Below are 22,332 nucleotides of genomic sequence, written 5' to 3'. Positions count from 1 at the left end.
ATTGAGGAATGTTCCATGGATTCCTAATTTTTCCAAAACCTTCATCATGAAGGGGTGTTGGATCTTGTCGACTGCTTTTTCTGCATGTATTGAGATAACCATGTGGTTCTTATTCTTGCTCCTGTTGATGTGATGAATAATATTAAGTGATTTGCGTATATTGAACCAGCTTTGCATCCCTGAAATGAATCCTGTTTGATCGTGGTGTATGATTTTTTGGATGAATTGTCTACCCAACCATTTCTTAAGATGTGGTTAGTAAGAGGTCAGCCCAGTGCCTGGCAAGGTTAATTACTACTTTTGATGAGGTTGATAGGACTTCATCACCGTAAGTTTGGTGCTTTGGAATGGCCTAGTGCTTTCAGTTTTATTTTTCTCCGTTTTCAGCAAGGATTGCATTTTTTAAAGTTTCACTTGTTTTGGATTTTGAGACAGGCTTTCACTATGTCGCCTAGGCTGCCTCAGTCTTCCTGACTACTAAAACTATAAGTGTTTGCCACCAGGCACAGTTGAAGATTGCTGTTCTCAATGTTTATTACTAGAGTTATGATACATTCCCCCTAAAGAACATTAACTGGTCTCCATCAATCTGTGTATTGAATAGCTCACACTAACTTGAGAGTGCCTCTGCCATGCTTTCAAAAAGTTATAATCAACAACTTATGTCTGTGACATGAGGAACATGCAGGTTTTCCTTTGTTTTAATTCTCACGGTGTAGAACACATACCATACTTATTTTAAGGTCTTTCTAATGAAAGTGGTTTAACTCCTTTTCAGTCACTTGTGTTTAGGCTTTCTATTCATCAGCTCCACACTGCTGGTAGAAGAGGAGCGAAGAGGAACACCAAAAACAACAATCCTGTTCATGCAGAGTTTATACTTGAGAGCAGTGTTGTTCATCCAGAGTAACTGGATTCCCCAAGAGACATTTGGTAGTATCTGGAGGCATTTTTTTGGTTGTCCTGATTTAGGGAGGGTCACTGGTATCTAGTGGGTTAAAAGCAAGAATGCTTATCTATTATCTTACAATGGATAGGAAAACTGTACTCTTGTACATCTTCCCTCCTCGTGCTCCCCCCCCTCCGTTTCCCCCTCTCCCCCCCTGCAAAAAAAAAATTAACTCAGGCCAATGGTTGAAATGTCTGTGATACGATGTAGAAAAGCTTTAATCTTGAGATTAGGGAAAATGCAAATAAAGCAATCTTACAAGTGCTATAGATGCTTAATGAAAGTATGGTCCATCTCAGAGTCACTTGGAGCTTTATTGGCAATTTATAGACTTAAAGCCAGGAGTTTGGGCCTCATGCCTATAATCCTAGCTACTCAGGAGGCTGAGATCTGAAGATCTTTGTTCAGAGTAAATCTGGCAGACAAATTGGAGAGATTCTTATCTCAAGTTAACCAGCAAAAAGCTAGAACTAGAGGTATACTCAAGTGGTTGAGTATCTATCAGCTGTGAGAAAAAAAATCCAAGTGAGAGCACAAGGCCCCAGAACAAATTCAGATTTGAGGAATATGTAGAGACCAGTAAGATGTTTGTTTTCCTCACTCTTTAATTAAATGTGTAGCTTTAGTTACTTGAGCAATTTGCTAATACCAGCATCCACAAGAAAAATGCTCACTGTCAGCTACTGGTAGCTCATGCCTGTAATCTTAGCTACTTAGGAAGCTGAAAGCTAAAAATCACTGTTCACAGCCAGACACATCCATGAGACTTTTATCTCCAGTTAGCCAGCAAAAAACTGGAAGTGGAGGCATGGCTCAAATGGTAGAGTTCTAGCCTTAAGCAAAAAAAACAAGTAAGAGCTTGAGGCCCTGAGTTCTAATATTGGTGTGTACACACACACACACACACACACACACCAGAAGAAAGTCACACACACACACACACACACACACACACTCTCTCTCTCTCTCTCTCTCTCTCTCTCTCTCTCTCTCTCTCCAGAAGAAAGTCAACCAGAACAAATAAACTACCTTGAAAGAAAAAAAAAATCTGTTAGTGGCTTAAAGGAATTGAAGTTGCTGAACCTCTTGAAATAATTCATAGTAAAAACAAATCATGCATGATTTCTGGAAGTTTTATGCAAGTCTACCTTAGAATCTCACCAAGCACTATTACATTGTTGAGCTGGGAAAAGATCCTTTTCCCTGACGTTAGTGGTAGGTATGTATAAAGGATCTGACTCGGGGCAAGACTTATGTATGGTAAATAGATAATTTTACTTTTTTCCCCCAGTAATATCTTTAGGTATGGTCTTGTAGAAAAAAATTCATTTTTATTGTCTTTAAGTAGTTGTATAAACTAATCAGTTCATAAGTACAATGCATCTTGATTGATACTACCCCTCCCATCATTCTGATGTATGTATTTAACTAGCAAAAAGGAGAGAACATTATTATTGTTAAAAAAAAATCTCTAAGGACATAACACAGTTGGGCTTTTTCTTTTTCTTTCTTTCTCTTTTTTTCTTTTTTTTTTTGGCAAGACAAAAGAATCTTCACTGGTTGTTTTGTAGGAAGGAATTGATGTGGGAACTCTACTCAAATCAACTTGCAATACTTTTCTAAAGACCTTGGAAGAATGCATGCAGATTGCAAATGCAGCTTTTACCTCGGAGCTGCTTTACCGGACCCCTCCAGCATCACCACAGCTGGCTGTGGTCAAATCCAGCAAGGTAAGAGGCTAGCTCAGTTTAGCTGCAAAAGTGTCTTATGAAAAGTTGAAAAGCTTGATGTATTTTTGTTACCTAATACTTTTTGAAAGGACTAACTCCTATGCTAGCCCCACTCTTTATCAAAGTTATCTGAAGGAAAGGATTTCTCTGTAGTGTTACACTCTCATATTTAACATAATAGTGTACCATAATTTGCTGTTTACTAACAGTTAACACTTAATTTAAATTTCAAAGAAAGTAAACCGTCAGGAATTTGGCTATGATAATTAAGTCTTTGAAAAAAGGCCACCTTCTCTTTCCCTCTCTCCATACACACACACACACACACACACACACACACACACACACACACACACACACACACACGCAATTTGTGTATGCTTATTTGATTTAGTCAGAGGGGAAGTTGGAATCAATGATTGTATTTGACAAGGTGTAAAATGGTTTCTGTTCAGTAGAGCAGTGTATGTTATGGCTGTTTACCAGTTTCTTATGTGATAAGTTTCTAAATAATGCTCTATTGTAACTTTAATGTGTATAATTTACTTTCTTTGCTTCTTTTAAAGATAAAACAACCTGTTGTTCCAGTTCATAATTCATTGGAAAGGTACAGTCACATCTTTTTCCTTTCTATAAATTAGAAAAAAAGGTATGTTTATTCCTTGTTTGAAAAAGGAATAATATATATATATAATCAATTAGTGGCTTGCCCCATGATTTAAGATAATACCAGAAGGAAACCATTTTGGTTGAGGTTGAAGCAAAACACTCCTTGGATTCAACAGTAATGGGAAAATGCAGATATTTGCCATGAGGTATGGATCTCACCCATTATGTCCAATAACTTAATCTCTTTAGTGTTACTGAAGTGTTATAGAAGAGTTGAATATTGAGTGTACTTTTATCCAGGAAAGAGAATATAACTACTCTTTTGTTTAAAGATAAAAATTTCAGGAAGCTTTATAAGCTGAAAAAAATAATATAAAATATAAATTACCTCCATTTCTGTTAAGTGCTTTTTCAATTAAAAAATCATACACACTGGTCTGGGGTGTAGCTTAGTTGTAGGGCACTTGCTTAGCATTTATAAGGTTTCCAGTGCAGTCCCCAATGCTGGGGAAAAAAAAAGTACCAATTTACATAGTCATCAGGGTCTTTTTACCTTATGTTGTGTGGGCTGTCCATGTAGTACAGATCTTTATGATTCTGTATTAATTTAATAGTTCATCCTTTTAAATACTATTGTTTCTTCTTTATTATTCCCAGTTTGGTTGTTTCTAGTCTTTTTTTATAAATGCTTTTTTTTTAACTTATTGCCTCCAGATATACCAGCATTTTTAATTGCTTGGCTAAATACTTTTTTTTAGAAAGTAACAAATGCTTTTCCTTGTGTCACCCCTTATTTATATTAGAAGAAAATATTTTTGTTCTAATCTAGGTAGGTAGAACCACCTACGAGTAGAACCACCATAATATGAGTTATGATTGCCCCATTAACAAATAGAATAAGCTATTTCACCTGAATGTTAAATAGTTTTTTTCCTGATATCGGGTCATTCAGAATGTGTTGTAGTCCTCTGGGGATTTTTCATTTAAGCTACAGGACTACTTTGCTGACCACAGCATTTGGCTTCTGGGGAGTTAATTGCTAAGCATACAGGTATAAGTGCTAGTGTTCAGATAAAGCCTTCCAGGAAGAAGTTGAGGTAAGACAAACAATTAAGTGTTAAATGTGGCACCTGGAAAAAGCTAATTGAAAACCAAAAAGCTGTCAATTACTATTTCCTGGTGCTGGCAGGGAACAGGGAGATGGGTCCTCAAAGAAGAGTATAGGAACAGCCATTAATGGCTCTTTTATTTTAGAAATGCACAAGTGTCCTGTTTTCTCAGTAGGCAAACACCTACTTGCCCTGGTCTATAAGAGACTGAGAGGTTTTGCATGGGATTAACAATTCTGTTTTGTAATCAATGTTAAAAGGATTTGATGACTATAAGCCCTTTCCCTGTCAATCAGAATAACATCTAAGATCCATCACTGCCCTTACTGATTTTTTTTTCTTTAAAAAAATTTTAGGCAAATGGAGTTGAACAGTTGTGGAAATGGATCTTTAAATATGGAGATAAATGGTGATGAAGAAACCCTAATGAAAAATGAAAGTCCCTTGTATTTGAAATCTGCAGAGATAGACAGCAGCCTATCAAGCAAAGAAAATACAGAGGATAATTTAACAGGTAAAAAGATATAAAGTCTAAAGCAAACCACTGAACAATAGAAAACTCAGGCATTTGATTCATTCTCATTCTAGAACACTTGATAGATACGAGCCTGAGATGCATGTTAGGTGTCTCCTAAGGAGCCTAAAGACTTGGTAAGACAGATTGGTGGAGTCACATTATTCTGTCATCCCATCTGATGAGGTGAGAAGGGAATGAATGATCTTGGCTGTTATGTTTATGGTCTTCAGTAAACAGATTTAGAGGAGTGTACATACTTGACTGACTCTTTTTGCTGGATCTCAAAAAGGATCTGAGGATTGCAGTTCAAAGCCAGCCCAGGCTGCAAAGCCTAGGAGATTCTTATCTCCAATTAACTGGTAGAAAACCTGAAGTGGCACTGTGGCTCAAACTGGTAGTACACTATCCTTGAGCAAAAGAGCTTAGGGACAGTGCCCAGGACCAGAGTTCAAGCCTTGCAATTGACAAAACAAACAAAACACAATCTGTAGTTTGACTTGTAAATTTGTTCCATTGACACTAACCATAAAAACCCTTTCTTCAAGTGACTCAAAAGTAATTGTATTGGATAGAGTTTTAGTTGTTATTAATGATTACTAAAATTAAAATTGTTTTCATCTGTCCTGAAATAAGAAACTCAATTTTTCCTGGTTAGTCAGCTAAGAAATATAGTATTAACCTTTTGAAAATCTTAGCCTTTAACTTATGAAAAGTAACACACATTAAAGTCTCGAGTAAATACAAGAGAATTTCTTTCAAAACACTGTCCTATATCTGACTCAATAGCAATATTGAGTAAATATATTTGATCTCTAGGAGTATTTCTTCAGGGAATAATCAGATTGTAAACAAAGATCTGTGGATAGGTATGTTCCTTATGGGACACTGTAATAAATTTTCATTACTTTTGGTAGTTACATTTTATAAAGTCACTCAAAATACTGAATTAGCAAATACTGCTATTGATTGATATGAAATCCAGAATTTTCATGCTGCAAACATTTGGCTGCAATAATTTTTTTTTTAAGTAAGGAGTGGCAATACTAGGATTTGAATTCAGGGCCTTACTCTTTCTAGGCAAGTGCTCTACCACTTAAGCCATGTCCCATCCCTTTTTACTTTAGGTTACTTTTCTTTTTTTTCTCTTTTTGGTTGGCCGTGGGGTTTGAACTCTGGGCCTAGGCTCATTCCCTCAGCTCTTCAGCTCAAGTTAAGCACTCTACCACTTGAGCCACAATGCCACTTCCGGTTTTCTGAGTGATTTATTGGAGATAAGAGTCTCACAGACTTTTCCTGCCTGGGCTGGCTTTGAACTGATATCCTCATATCTCAGCCTCCTGAGTAGCTAGGATTACAGGCCTGAGCTACCGGCGCCCGGCTTTTAGGTTACTTTTATTATTATTATTTTATTAAGCAGTTGTATAAAGGAGTTTCAATTCAGAAGGCAGGTTATGAATACAGTGCATCCTGATCAGTGTCATCCTTTTCATTGTTCTTCCTTAACTTTAGACTGTTTTTCAGATAGGATGTAATGTTTTTTGTTTGGGCTGGTTTTGCACTATGATCTTACTACTTCTTGAATACCTGGGATCACTGATGTAAGCCACCATGATCAGCATTGGTCATATTTTTATCAAATAATCAATACATAACCTTGTTTTATATGTTTTATTTTTCATTAATACATTAGGTTGTATAGAATATGTTTGTACTTAATAGAATGTAATGTTTATATGTATGTGTATATATAGATGTAGATTTATATACAGCTGATGCATTAACAGTGACCATGTAGCCAACAGTACTATATAATTCATGCCTCAATGAAACTAACCTAAAACATGTATTTTGTCTATGAGTCATATTACAGCCTTCCTGTCCTTATGTGCATTGAACAACACAATACTTAGGACCCTTTTAAATAATAAAATCAACACTAAATGGGCAGAAAATGTGGCCCTAAGTAAGGACATTTGTTTATGATATGAGTCCTAAAATAAGAAGGCAGAGCATCAGTTTATTCCCCCTCAGCTAAGAATGTATGCATCAGGAGAGAAGATTTTCAGCACTCTGTACATGTCCACAAACACCTGGAAAAAATGCAAGCATTGACTTTGGGATTAAGAATAAATGTTAGCAAGTAGGCAAACTCACAAATATGGAACATGTTCATAATGAGGATTGACTATAATAGTAGCATTTTGGAAGGTACCTAAATGTGTTCCATATTGGTATGATGTATTATTACAATCATTGAAATCATGTGTTGAAGAATAGTGAATGCAATGAATGATAATGAAATAATGGTGCTGTATTTATTGTACAGTGAAAGTGCATATACAAATATATGAATTAAGCCCATTTTGTATATATATTTATATATATATATGTTTGTAGATATATATGTATGTGCCATCTAGTTCATAGAATTTTGTGTGTTCTGTAGGACTTTTCACCAATGACATTGTATTAATTTTTGTAATGTATAATAGATTTGTCATCATTATTTTCTACTTTGCAGTACAAGGTAACATAATGAAGAGCAATGAAGAGGAAAACCTGTGCAATCATGACAGTGACTTGGCACAGACTGGATCAGACTCAAGTTTTTTGCCAGAATCCCTCTGGGAAGATGGCAAAGAAGTTATCCCAACTTTCTTTAGTACTATGAACACAAGGTATGCCAGACCCGCTAAATCACTAACAATTTGATAAATGTTTTCCTTCTGGAAAATTAGTCATAATAATCCTTTCAGATGATAGTATATTCTAAGAGAATGGAGAATGATATATTCTTGGTATACGTGGTAAATAGCAATGCTGATACTGAATAGTGGATGAAAAGGAATTGAATTATTCAGGTTTATTCTGTAAACAAACGAGCTTATTCTGGTATATTGTTTTTTGGAAAAGTATGTTAATAGACTTCTCTAGCACTGAAACCATCCCTAGGGCACATCTGAGTAATCAGGTTAAGTGGTTTTTCCCTATAGAACAATAGCTGTTTTGATGACTATCTCTGAACTGCACAATTTGTTCTGTTTTCAATCTTACCTCTTCCATATCACCCATTACTTAGCTTTAGTGACATTGAACTTCTGGAAGATAGTGGCATTCCTACAGAAGCATTCTTGGCATCATGTTATGCTGTGGTTCCAGTATTAGGTAAGATTGCCACAGTTGCCTTGCATTTATTACTTTTTAGAATTTGTACCATTACAGTTACTTAGAAGAAGAAAGATCCCAAATTAGGCGTACAATGAAATGACCCTTCTATTTTTCTTTTTTTTTTCACTCATAAGAACTTTCAATTTTATTTTAGAAGTAAAACAATCTTATAAAATATAAAATAACACTATAAAAAATTGGGCTGGGAAGGTGGCTCAGTGGTAGAGTGCTTGCCTTGCATGCATGAGGCCCTGGGTTTGATTCCTCAGCATCACATAAGCAGAAAAAAAAAGCCGCAAGTGGCGCTGTGGCTCAAGTGGTAGAGCGCTAGCCTTGAGGTGAAGAGCTGAGGGACAGCGCCCAGGCCCAGAGTTCAGGCCCACAACTGGACCCAAAAAAAAATTGACATAAGTCCTCTTTTTTAACATTTTTAATTATTATTATCTTTAAGTAGTTGTACAAAGAAGTTCCCATTCTACAAAACAGTACATGAATGCAAGGTGTCTGACAACATTGTCACCCATCACTCCTAACCCATCCCTTCTCTCACTTTTCTTTCCTTTTTTTTTAAATTGGAGTTAGGTGATTACATAACTTTCACATATTTCACAGTATTGTGGAATAGTGATACTTAGTTAAAGTCACAAACACATTTTAACCTTTACAAGGCAAATTGAAAATGACCCTTCTTAAATAGCTAAAAACCAAAAGAGAAAAACATAATAGAATTCTAAAAAATACTTGATTGACATAAAAGAAAGCAAGGCAAAACACATTTGACTTTTTAAAAAGCCAAAATAGGATAAATAATATGTTAAAAAAAAAAAAGGTGAGAGCTGAGGATCAGGGTTCAGAGCCAGCCTAGTAAGAAAGTCCTTGAGACTCCTATCTCTAATAACCCATCAGAAAACTGGAAGTGTACTCTGGCTCAAACAGTAGAGCGCTCGCCTTGAGGTGAGGAGTGCACGGACAGGGCCCAAGCCCAGAGTTCAAGCCCCACAACCAACAAAAAAAAAAAGAAAAAAGGTCTATTCATTGATCAAAAGTCACAAAAAAGAAACAAAGAACCAATAGGAAACTAAATAGCAAGATGGTGTAAATAAATAGCGAGTCCCAGCTATGGAGTTCACTGTTTTAATAAATGATAGAAACGATACCTTGATTTCAATACCTATAGAAAAATCATTTTATAAAACTATTCATGACTATAAAAAACAACTGTGAACATGAAGTAATCAATCTTTGTATATACTGTGGATAAGTAATTGGCAAATAGAATAAGGTACTTTAAAAAGCAGCACCAAAAGCCAGGTACCAGTGGCTCATACCTATAATCCTAGCTACTCAGGAGACTGAGATCTGAGGATCACCATTCAAAGCTAGCCCAGGCAGCAATGTGTGTGAGACTCTTATCTCCGGTTAACCACCAGAAAACTGGAAGTGGTGCTGTGGCTCAAGTGGTAGAATGCTAGCCTTGAGCTGAAGAGCTCAGGGACAATGCCCAGCCCCTGAGTTGAAGCCTCATGCCCAACAACAACAACAAAAAGCACCAAAAAGCTGGGCACCAGTGGCTTGCACCTGTAATCCTAGCTACTCAGGAGGCTGAGATCTGAGGATTACAGTCAAAGCCAGCCTGGGCAGGGAAATCTGTGAGACTCTTATCTCCAGTTAACCACCAGAAAACTGTAAGTGGCACTGTGGCTCAGGGATAGCACCCAAGCCCAGAGTCCAAGCCCCATGGTCACCACCACCACCAACAACAAATAGCCCCAAAAGCCTTAAAATTTTAAAAATGAGGGAAGGAGAACAAGTTTGACAAGAAGTGTACTTATTACCTTACTTATGTAACTGTAACCCCTCTATACATCACCTTGATAATAAGAAAAAGACTAAAAAAAGACTTAAAATTTTAAAGCTTATTTCTAACAAGACAAAACTATAAAAAAAACATTGTTTAGAGAAAATTTGACAACAAGTAATGATTTTGTGTGTAAGTATCATACTATGGACTATTGAACAAGAAATCAGTTTCCCCAAATTGGTCTCCAGTAGAATGTATTATTAATAACAACACATAACTTAAAAAAGGTGTGTGTGTGTGTGTGTGTGTGTGTGTGTGTGTGTGTGTGTGTACACAGGGGCTTGTACTCAGAGTCTCTTGCTCTTGCAATGTTTTTTTTGTTCAGAACTCATGCAGTACCAGTTGAACTGCACCTCTGGTCTAGCGTTTTGCTGATTCATTTGAATGGAGCCTCACAAACTTTTCTGCCAGCACTGGCTTTGAAACAATATCTTCTAGGTCTTAATCTCCTGAGTGACTAGGATTTCATCCTATGTGGCTGGTAGCAACCAAGTCTTTCTAATAGAAGTTAAAAAGCTTAAATTTATCCAGATAAGCAAAGGGCCTAAGAATTGCATAAATGATTTTTTTTTCCTGCTTATGTGGTGCTGAGGAATCGAACCCAGGGCCTCATGCATGCAAGGCAAGCGTTCTACCACTGAGCCACCTTCCCAGCCCTGCATAAATGATTTTTAAGAGTCTAAAAAGAGACTCATTTTTATAAACCAGATGTAGTATATAATAGGAAAAGGTGTTGTGTCAAACTTTTGAAGCATATGTTTAGAAAGTAATTTACAAGAAAAAATTAAAGTTGTTGTGGAAAAAAGGTAACTTATTACAGCAAAAACCTGTTTCATTATATGTATATATAGTCTCCATACCAGACAGTGCCCCAAGCCAGCAATCCTAGTAATCCAGGTTGCTAAGCTCTAAGGGTCACAGTTTAAAGCCAGTGGGGCAAGACAAATCTGAGAGTCTCTCCTCTCTCCTCTCCAATTAACAGAAAAAAATGAGAACTAGAAGTGTGGCTTAAGTGATATAGCATTAGCCTTGAGTTACAAAAACAAAGGAGTACAAGGCCCTGAGTTTAAGCCCCAGTACAGGCAACCAAACCAAACCAATTTCCACTTGCATCTAATTGCTTTTTCAAAATGTTTTCGATCCTTTTAGACAAACTTGGCCCTACAGTGTTTGCTCCTGTAAAAATGGATCTTGTTGGAAATATTAAGGTGAGTATACTGGCTCGTCTTAATCAACTTTTAAACAAAAGAAAACATTTCAGTACTTTTTGTTTGATAGGGAAAAAGTAAAAAATAAAACTGGCATTATAAAAATGTTTTAGAGACCCCTCCTCAACATGCACCTGTCATCTTATATGTAGTAAGAAGTGTAAAATAGGAGACTTTTGGTCCAGACGTGGCCAAAAAAAAAAAAAAAAACACGAAAACACCAAGATCCTGTTTCTAAATACTGCATAAAAGGGCCTGAAGGTACGGCTCAGCAGTCAAATGCTTGCCTAGCCTGAGAGAGAGGAGAGAAGAGAAGAGAGAAAGAGGGAGGGAGGGAGGGAGGGAGAGAAGGAGGGGGAGAGACAGAGAGCAAGCTAGTACCTTTCTCATGTTCTAATTGATCATTGTGGAAGTAACGAAATCTTTTTATTTTATGATAGAGGTAAGCAAGCTTGGGAATGGAGGTGAAAAGTACATTTAAAAATGAAACCAGACCCCTTTGTCCAACTACTTAAAACAAAATACAATTTAAAGAATGACAACAGGATTTCCTTTTGGTGTATCATTTAGAGACTCATGCATGTATTAGCACTGATTCTGTACTAGTTAGTTTTAGACAATGACCAGTTACAGTTTTCCAAAAAGTATGTTGATATAAATAGCTTAGTTATCAATGGCTTGGAACTCAAAAGACCCAACTTCCATGTGCAGCTGTGAGGCTATCAGCAGCTCATCAAATTTCTCTGGATTCTCTTCCCAGTAAAATGAGAGTACTGCATATATTATTTCTATCTTTTAAAGTTTATATTTCTTTTAAAAAGGTAGATTGAATGTTGCCTTCTTGAGAATACAGTACCCATTAAATATCTGTCATCTTTATCTTGATTTCAATACCTATAGAAAAATCATTTTATAAAATTATGCATGTCTATAAAGAACAACTCAGCATGAAGAAATCAATCTTTGTATATACTGTGAATAAGTAATTGGCAAATAGAATAAGGTACTTAAAAATATCACCAAAGCTTTAAGAATTTTAAGCTTATTTCTAATAAGACAAAACTATACAAAGCATTGTTTAGAGAAAATAGGACAAGTGATGATTTTGTGTGTGTGTATCATACTATGGACTATTGTACAAAAAATAAGTTTCCCCAAATTGGTCTCCAATAGAATGTATTATTAATAAAAACACAAAAGGCATGTGTGTGTGTGTTTGTGTGTGTGTGTTTGCGTATATATGATGAGATTTCAGTGTAAGGGATTTCTGTAGCCATAGCTCTTCTTACTCTGTATTTTGAGGGAATCGTTGTATGGAATTCCATTCAAACAAATGATGGTTAAGTTTTATCTCAAAATGAGTGGTATCAACTGTGAGAACTGCTCCAAGGCAGGAAAAATACTAAATAACAATACTTTAAAAACCTAGAACTAGGCTGGGCATGGTAGCATATACCTATAATTTCAGCTATGTGGAAGACAGAGATTGGAGGAGCAACAAGGCAAGTCTAGGCAAAAAAATTTGGGACACTTTAAAAGACTAGCCATGTGTGATGATGCAGGCCTTTAATCCCAGCAATATTAGGAAGCAGAAGTAGCCTCCTATCTCTTCTAGACATTGTGAGGCTAGTATATGCAAAAGTGTGAGACTCCATCTAAACAATAAATTGAAACAAAAAAAATGATGGGGTAGACTCAACTAGTACCAAGGGCAAGGCCCTGGGTTCCAACCACAATACTTCCCAAAACAAAGCCTTGTGACTGTTGACTTCGAGTAAGCGTCAGAATTCTCAAACAAAATATTCAAATAGTCTTACAGGCCTGCTCAGATTTATGTCTCAATACTATATTCAGATCCTTGGTAACTTTTACATTTTTGAACTTAGATTGTTTTCTATTTTTCCTCCAGAAAGTAAATCAGAAGTATATAACGAACAAGGAAGAGTTTACTACCCTCCAGAAGATAGTGCTGCATGAGGTAGAAGCTGATGTAGCTCAGGTTAGGAACTCCGCTACTGAAGCCCTCTTGTGGCTGAAGAGGTGAGGCAGTTGGGTGGGGCTGCAATTAAAATCAGTGCAGTGGAAATGTTACCAGCAAAAACATTGTCCTACAAAGGACAGTTTCTGACCAAGCGTCTAACCGAATTGTGTAGTGTTTTCTAAAACAAAAGAGCAAGATCTTTTTTCATCCCTCTTGATGGTAATAAATATTGATAGTGCTCCTATTGTGTGTGTGTACACACATACATATATACATGCATATATATTAATCTTTATAATAGGAATCATAAATGACAAGTGTATTATCTATATATAAAATATATTTTATATATTATATAGGATATGTGCCAATTTTATATGTGCACATATGCTTATATATGGATATATTTATATATACATACATATGTATACGTGCATACATATATTGTAGATATTTATTATAATGTACACATATTTTGTTTATATACATATATGTATATATAATAAATATATAGGTAAACATACATGTATGTATGTTTACATATATAATAGGAATCATAAATGACAGAAAGAAAACTTTTTTTTCTTAAATTAGTGATTCTTATATTTAGTGGCTCTTAGTAGGCTTATTATAAAAACACTGGATATGGAATCATGGTTTCTAGTCCTAGGTACAAAGCGGGCCCCAGAATTTTATTTCTAATAAATACCCAAGCAATGCTGAAGTCACCAGTTTGGAACCAAATTTTGAAAACCATTGCTTTGGATATGTCATGTGGGATGACGGAAAGGGTCAGAGCATCCTAAGTGAAATGACAGAGAAGAAACTTCAAAAAGATCACCTCATGGTCTTGACTGTTTACTGCTATACCCACCCAAGATATTACTGAAACAGAATATAGTGCCTGTCATTTCTAGTGCCTCATATAAGTGAACTTTTAAAATATTTTTTCCTTGTTTTTGTTTTAGAGGTCTCAAATTTTTAAAAGGATTTTTGACTGAAGTAAAAAATGGGGAAAAGGATATACAGACAGCCCTGAGTAAGTGTCTTTTACATTTTGATATATTGATCAAATCAGATTTGATCTTTGGCTAGAGTGATGATCTGTAAGAGGAGAAGAATTATGGGGGATATTTCTGCTCCTCAGGATTTGATTTTGTTTCTTTTCTTATCTCATTACTACTCATTGTTTCTTTTATGAAAGCTTTGTTTTAAAAGGACCCATGCTACAGTGACTGGGTAATCTTGGTCTAACTTATTAAAATTAGTGTATCTTGAAGTACTGAATTAACAGAAAGCCATACCTTAGTCTTAACAGAAGACCTAATATTTATTAAGACTAGTTTCCTTTAACCTAATCTTCATATTCAGAAGTCTTCAGAAATCAGTATTCAAAGGAAAGCTAATTTTGGAAATCATAGACGGAAGGTGGAGGTGGACATCTTGGTGATGAGTTCTGGAGTGAGCTTATAGGTTGATTATCATACTCCTCAGATGTTGTAGGTATCTGTCTTGAATTGGGACAAGTATGACTGAAGAGAGCCTTGATCAGAGGAGACCATCCTATATTTTTATTGTGAATACCTGAAGTATTGTAGGCTTTTAATATACAGTGGGCAGGTGGGTTGAATAGATGAATGTTTCTGTCAGATCACTTCTGGAAAAAATACATTAAGACTTGGAAGCACTCTCCTAGTGCCTCTAAAGATGTGGCTGAAGTCTCACTCTTGCCCTGTGGAAAGCCTCCTGGCATGAGTCTTGAGGGCTGTGTGTTTGAAGGGGAGGTGTGAAATTCCATATCATTTTGAAGTCCTCCAATGTTGTATTATAGAGGTCCACATTGCTGATTAGCAATGATTATAAATAGTGAAACGAATTATTTAGATACTTCTGGTAGAAGGGAGAACCAGTGTATTCTTTGGATTTTTCTCCCCATTTTCACAAGTATGTTTTACCTTTTTCTGTTAGTCTTAGGAGATTCTTATCTCTAAGATTTCCCCAGTCCACCTGTCTAGAAATTGCTAGATATTACTGGTTTTTTTGTTAAGAATTCTGACAACTTAATCCTTATATCAGTTCTTACATAATAAAAAGAAAACTTGAGATTAGGAAAGATTAAAATACTTGCTTTAGAGGATTAGAAATTGGGTCACTTCAGGACCCTTGTCTTAAAGGTCCTCATTTTTCCCTCAAATGGTCTTTTTTCACCATCCCTCGACCACAGTATTGATCCTTAAATTTCCAGGATAGTCTCCCATATGTGTCTTGATGTTAAGTTCTAAATGTATTACATTTATTGTTTCTACACAGTCTTATCTGTGGAATTTTATGGCGTGCAGAGTAAGATCATAAACTCTGGAGTAGCTCCCTGGGTTCCACCACCATTGCTGTTGTGCTGTAAGGCTAATTACTTCATTTTTCTGTGCCTCAGTTTCTTTTTTATTTGTTAAATGAGAACAGTGATACTATTTTCCTAAGAAGTTTGTTGTAAAAATTAAGTAGGTTCTTACAAGGGGGAAAATTAGAAAAGTATTAGGAACATAAAAATATTTAATAGAGATTAGGTTCTATCATTACTACTTTTTCTTACCTTTTTTTTTTTTTTTTTGTCAGTCATGGAGCTTGAAGTCACGGTCTGGGCACTGTCCCTGAGCTCTTTATTGCACTTTACCACTTTGAGCCACAGCGCTACTGGTTTTTGCATGGTTGATTAAAATTGAGGGTCTCACTAGGACTTTCCTGTCGGGTTTGGCTCTCTTCAGATCTCAGCCTCCTAGGTAACTAGGATTACAGGTATAACCCACCAGTGCCCCCTGTCCTTAACACTTTCTAAAACAGGGCTTTATTATCATAAATTGGTTGCACAAGGGAAGTTTCATTATAACATTTCCATACATTAATACAATATAGTTTATCAACCACACCCACTCTTACTCTCCGCTCTTCCCTTCTTCCTTCTGGTTTCATTATTTTATTTTCATATGTGATATAAAGTATTTTGACTATGTTTACCCTCATTCTTCCTCTCCATTTATACTCGTTCCTCTCGCTGATAACCTGCTCCCAACAGAGCCTATGTAACTTTACTCTGCTTCCATTCACTTCTTTAGTGCATATTAATTTTTTTTTTGGGGTCCGGTCGTGGGGCTTGAACTCGGCCTGGGTGCTGTCCCTCAGCTCTTCAGCTCAAGGCTAGCGCTGTACCACTTGAGCCACAGCGCCACTTCTGGCTTTTTCTTTTTGCTTATGTGGTGCTGAGGAATCGAACCCAGGGCCTCAGGCTTGCTTGCAAGGCAAGGGCTCTACCACTGAGCCACCTTCCCAGCCCGAGTGTATATTAATTGTATAGCAAGGGGTTTCACAAAGTATTTCACCTGTGCTTTTATTATATTTTAACCAGAAAAATCTTCCTCTGATGCTCTTTTTTACTTCCTCTCCCAGCCCCTATTCTATTTTTTTTTTTTTATTTTTTTCCCGTCATGAAGCTTGAACTCAGGGCCTGGGTACTGTCCCTGAGCTCGTTTGCTCAAGGCTAGATCTCTACCACTTTGAGCCACAGCACCACTTCCTATTCTCTGGTGGTTAATTGGAAATAAGAGTCTCATGGACTTTCCTGCCTGGGCTGGCTTCAAACCACAATCCTCAGATCTTAGTCTTCTTAGTACCTAGGATTACAGATGTGAGCCACCAGCACCTGGCCTTAGCCTTATTTGTTTAACAGCTTTCAGTGAGATTTCTTATGCCTACTTTTTGGAAGACACTGATCTTTTTTTTTTGGTGGGGGGTCCAGTGGTGGGGCCTGAACTCTGGGCCTGGGCACTGTCTCTCAGCTCTTCAGCTCAAGGCCAGCGCTCAACCACTTGAGCCACAGTGCCACTTCCGGCTTTTTTCTTTTTGCTTATGTGGTGCTGAGGAATCGAACCCAGGGCCTCAGGCATGCAAGGCAAGCACTCTACCACTGAGCCACCTTCCTAGCCCCAGACACTGATCTTTCAATATGATTCCCTGTTCATCATTCTCCTCCTCTCCCTCAGCTATGCCCCCCCCAAAGTCCCACAGTCACAGTCAAGTTCTCTCTATATGAACGTATATATGTATATATAACTATATACTTGTATATGTATGTATATGCATGTATTTGAAGTCTAGATTCTACAAATGAGTGAAAACATGCTATATTTAGCCTTTTGAGTGGCTTTATCTACTTAACTATGAATGATATAGTTTCACTTTGTCTGAGTAGTATTCCATGTTATATATGTACTATGTTGGGTTTTTATTTTTTTATTCATTCATTAGTTGTTGAGAACCTTGGCTGATGCTACTGTTTGGCTATTGTGAACAAAGCTGCAATATCTGTCATGTATATTGATTTAGAATCCACTGGGTATTGCCGAAGAGTTGTATAGAAGGTCATAAGTGTTTAATTTTAGTCTTTTGAGAAACCTGCAAACTGATATCCATAGTGGTTGCACTAGTTTACATTGCCAGAAAGTGGGGGTGGAGTTAGGGGAAGGATCTTTGACAGCTTGTGTTGATGTTTGTTTTCTTGATGATTGCCATTCAGACTAAGGTGAGTTGGAATGTTGATGTGGTTTTCATTTGCATTTCCCTTATAACTAAGCATGTTAACATTTTTTTAAAATCTACTTTTACTATCGAGGTGATGTACAGAGAGGTTATAGTTACATATGTAAGGTAATGAGTACCTTTATTTTATTTTATTTTATTGTTAAGATGCTGTACACGGGTTACAGTTACATGAGTAAGGCAATGAGTACATTACTTGTCGATCATTGTTACCCCTTCCCTTCTTTGTTGTTTCCCTTCACTCCCCTGCCTCCTACACTCCTCCATCCCTCCATCACCCCCCTGTAACGTTGTAAAGTCCATGTCCTATGGGTATCCTTGTTGTAATAGGTCATCCTGTGTCCTTGTTTCAGAATTTTGTTATTCCCTTTCCCCTCCCCAGATTAGACAACATATATACAAGATGCAGGGTGCCAAAATCAAGTACAGTGACAACAGGGGCTATGACACAGAGGAAAGAACATACAAAGGAAAAAATAAAAAACAAAAAAAATAAAAATCAGATGGTACACTTAAAACAATAACAATAAAGACAGACCTCTTGTGTCCATATCTTGGGGTTCATTTCACTTAGCATCATCTTATATGGTCATTTGAGCTTTTCAGCTCATCTGATAAGATTATTCTATATGTATACTAATTATTGCAAATAAGGGAAATCATGGGACCTAAATTTCTTTGGGACTGGGTAACTTCACTTAATATGATTTTTTCCAAGGCTTTACATTTCCTAACAAATGGGGCAATATCATTCTTTCTAATGGAGACATAGAATTCCATTGTATATTTATACCACATTTTCTTGATCATCTCATCTACTGAGGGGCATCTGGGTTGGTTCCATATTTTAGCCATGGTGAATAATGCTGCAGTAAACATAGCTGTGCCGGTAGCTTTAATATGACCTTGTTTGTGGTCATTTAGGTAAATGCCCAGAAGTGGGATTGTTGGGTCATAGGGGAGCTCTATGGGTAGTCTTTTGAGGAACCTCCATACTGCTTTCCAGAGTGGCTGAACAAGTTTATACTCCCACCAACAATGTAGGGCTCCATTTTGGCTATATCCCCTCCGACATCTGTCATTATTAGATTTTTTTTTATAGCCATTCTAACTGGGGTGAGGTGGAATCTCAGTGTTGTTTTGATTTGTATTTTTTTTTAATTTTTAAATATTTTGGTACTTTTTTATTGTAAAAATACTATACAGAAGGGTTACAGTTACATGAGCAAGGTAACGAGTACATTTCTTATCAAGCATTGTTGCCTCCTCTTGTTTCCCCTTACCATCCCTTCCCTCTCACCTCCATAACTATTCCCCCCCCCCGCCCACACACACCCTCCCCACAACGTTGTAAAGTTCTTTTTCAACATAGTGTCTTGTACATCTTATTGTTACAATGGGTCAACTTGTATCCCTATTTAAGCATTTTCTTTTTCCCTTCCCCTCCCCAAATTAGAGAAGTGTATATACAAGATGCAGGGCACTGGAATAAAATACAGTGAAACTAGGGGTTATACTGTGGCGGAGGAACATGCAAAGAAACACATAAAAACAAAACCACACAGTACATTATAAATACATTAGAAACAACAGCAAGAAAGAAAAAAAATTGTGTCCCTATCTTGAAGTTCATTTTGCTTAACATCATCTTATATGGTCATATGTACATAGCTTTTGACTTTTTCTGCTTGTCCTGGACATGTATTAGTTATTGCAAATAAGGTAAACCATGGGACCTATGTTTCTTTGGGCCTGGTTTACTTCAGTTAATATAATTTTTTTCCAAGTCTTTCCATTTCCTAACAAATGGGGCGATGCCATTCTTTCTGATGGAGGCATAGAATTCCATTGTCTATATATACCACATTTTCTTGCTCCAAGAAAGGGGGCATCTGGGATGGTTCCATATATTAGCTATGGTAAATAATGCTGTGATAAACATAGTTGTGCTGGTAGCCTTAGTAGCCTTATTTGTGATCATTTGGGTAAATGTCCAAAAGTGGGATTGCTGGGTCAATCACTAGCCATACAACAGACAAGGGTCTCATATCTAAAATATACTTGGAACTCAAAAAATTAAATCCCCCAACAACAAATCTCCAAAGAAACAATTGCCCAATAAATAAGTGGGCTAAATACTTAAAGAGAAACTTCTCTGAAGAGGAAAGAAGGATGGCCAATAGACACATGAAGAAATGCTCAACCTTTCTAGCCATAAAAGAAATGCAAATCAAAACAACATTGAGATACCACCTCACCCGAGTTAGAATGGCTAAAATCAAGAACTCTAATAACATCAGATGCTGGAGGGGATGTGGACAGTAGGGAACCCTACTACATTGTTGGTGGGAGTGTAAACTTGTTCAACCACTTTGGAAAGCAGTATGGAGGTTCCTCAAAAGACTCCACATAGAGCTCCCCTATGATTTGCATTTCTTTTATGTCCAGAGAAGTTGAGCATTTCTTCCTTCTTGTTTCCTCTTCAGAGAAGTTTCTCTTTAAGTCTTTAGCCCACTTATTAATGGGGTGGTTTTCTCCTGTTCCTTCCTGTAATATTTTCAGGGTGTCTGCTTTTACTTTGAGGTCTTTGATCCGTTTGGAGTTGATTCTGGTGCAGGGTAATATATAAGGATCTAATTTTAGTTTTCTACAGGTATTTAGCCAATTTTTCTAGCACCATTACTGAAGAGACTATCTTCATCCCATTGTATTTTTTTGGCTCCCATGTCGAAGATTAGGTGGCTATAGGTCTGTGGCTTCACTTCTGGGTCTTTGGTTCTATTCCATTGATCTTCATGTCTATTCTTGTGCCAGAACCACGCTGTTTTGATTACTGTGGCTTTGTAGTATAGTTTGAAGTCTGGTATTGTTATTTCTACAGCACCGTTCTTTCTGCTAAGGATTATTTTTGCTATTGGGGTCTTTTATTGTTCCATGTGAATATTTGGATTGCGTCTTCAATTTCCTTGAAGAATAAGGTTGGGATATTGATGAGTATTGCATTGAATTTGTAGATAGTCTTTAGCAGAATTACCATTTTCATGATGTTAATACTCCCTATCCAGGAGCATAGAAGGTTTTTCCACTTCCTTAGTTCTGCTTTAATTTCCTTTTTCAGGGTTTTAAGGTTTTCATTACAGAGATCCTTCACTTCTTTAGTTAAGTTTATTCCTAGATATTTTATTTTTTGTGGGGCTATTACAAAAGTAGTTGCTTTCCTGATTTCAGCTGCGCTCTTCTCGTTATTGGCATACAGGAAAGCCACTGATTTTTGAGGATTCATTTTATAACCTGCTACTTCGCAAATTTTCAAATCAGCTGGAGTAGCTTGGGAGCAGATTCCATGGGGTTCTTTAAATAGAAGATCATGTCATCTGCAAAGAGGGAGAGTTTTACTTCATCTTTCCCTATTTGGATCCCCTTATGTCTGCATCTTGTCTTATTGCTGTAGCTAGGCATTCTAATACTAAATTGAAGAGAAGTGGAGAGAGTGGACATCTTTGTCTTGTTCCCGAGTTTAGAGGAAATGGCTTAAGCTTTTTGCCATTAAGTATAATACTGGCTGTGGGTTTGCCATACATGGCCTTTATTATATTGGGAAATGTTCCCTGGATTTCTAGCTTCTCCAGAGCTTTCATCATAAAATGGTGTTGGATGTTGTGAAATGCTTTTTCAGCATCTATTGAGATAGATAATCCTGTGGTTCTTATCCTTGCCCTTGTTGATGTGATGTATTACATTAATTGATTTGTGTATATTGAGCATCCCTGGAATGAATCCTGTTTGATCCTGATGTATGATTTTTTTGATGAGTGTTGAAGTCCATTGGCCAAAATTTTGTTGAGAAGTTTTGCGTCTGTGTTCATCAAAGAAATGGGTCAATAGTGGGTCAATAGTTCTCTTTCTTTTAGTGAGGCCTTGTCTGGTTTTGGATGAGGGTTATGATGGCTTCATAGAAGGAGTTTGATAGTGAACTTTCTATTTCAATTTCACTGAAGAGTTGGAGGAGTATTGGTGTGAGGTCTGCTTTGAAAGCCTTGTAGAATTCAGCAGTGAACCCATCTGCTCATAGGCTTTTCTTGGATGGAAGGTCTCATTTCATTGCTGTTTCTTTTCAACACTTGATATGGGTCTGTTAAGTTGGTTTGACTCACCTTGGTTTAGTTTGGTCAAATCAATATTTGCTAGAAATTCTTCCATCTCATCCAGGTTCTCAAACTTACTAGCATAAAGCTTTAAGAAATATTCCCTTATAATGCTCTGTATCTTGGTGGTTTCTGTAGTGATGTTTCCATTCTCAACTCTGAGTTTGTTTATTTGGGTGTGTTCTCTTCTTTTTCTGCTAAGATTTCCTAAGGGTCTGTCAATTTTGTTAATTTTTTTGAAGAACCAACTCTTTGTTTTGTTGATTTTTTTCTATGGTTTTTTTGGATTTTAATTCATTTAATTCTGATTTAATTTTAATTATTTGTTTCCATCTACTGGATTGATGTTTGGCTTGTTGCTCTTTTTCAAGGAGCTTCAGGTACATCTTTAAAGTGTTAGTTTGAGATCTCTCCAATTTATTGATGTAAGAACTCAGAGCTATGAATTTTCTTCTGAGTACTGCA

General features: G+C 36.7%; 1 protein-coding gene across 2 annotated transcripts in view; it reads left to right on the top strand.

Annotated features, from left to right (window-relative positions):
- Plekha8 (pleckstrin homology domain containing, family A (phosphoinositide binding specific) member 8) overlaps positions 1-22,332 on the top strand; it is a 56,249-nt gene that overhangs the window by 20,844 nt on the left and 13,073 nt on the right. For both annotated transcript variants that reach the window (XM_013024472.1, XM_013024471.1), the window contains 8 exons: positions 2,521-2,679; positions 3,246-3,286; positions 4,754-4,911; positions 7,436-7,592; positions 7,994-8,079; positions 11,093-11,151; positions 13,061-13,191; positions 14,101-14,171. In XM_013024472.1, coding sequence (XP_012879926.1) covers positions 2,521-2,679; positions 3,246-3,286; positions 4,754-4,911; positions 7,436-7,592; positions 7,994-8,079; positions 11,093-11,151; positions 13,061-13,191; positions 14,101-14,171 — 862 coding nt within the window. The remainder of the gene's footprint in view (positions 1-2,520; positions 2,680-3,245; positions 3,287-4,753; positions 4,912-7,435; positions 7,593-7,993; positions 8,080-11,092; positions 11,152-13,060; positions 13,192-14,100; positions 14,172-22,332) is intronic.

The sequence above is a fragment of the Dipodomys ordii genome, unplaced genomic scaffold (genome assembly GCF_000151885.1).
Source record: "Dipodomys ordii isolate 6190 unplaced genomic scaffold, Dord_2.0 Scaffold76, whole genome shotgun sequence".
Taxonomy (NCBI): Eukaryota; Metazoa; Chordata; class Mammalia; order Rodentia; family Heteromyidae; genus Dipodomys; species Dipodomys ordii.
The sequence above is the reverse complement of the archived record's forward strand: the minus strand, read 5'-3'. Positions and strand labels throughout refer to the sequence as shown.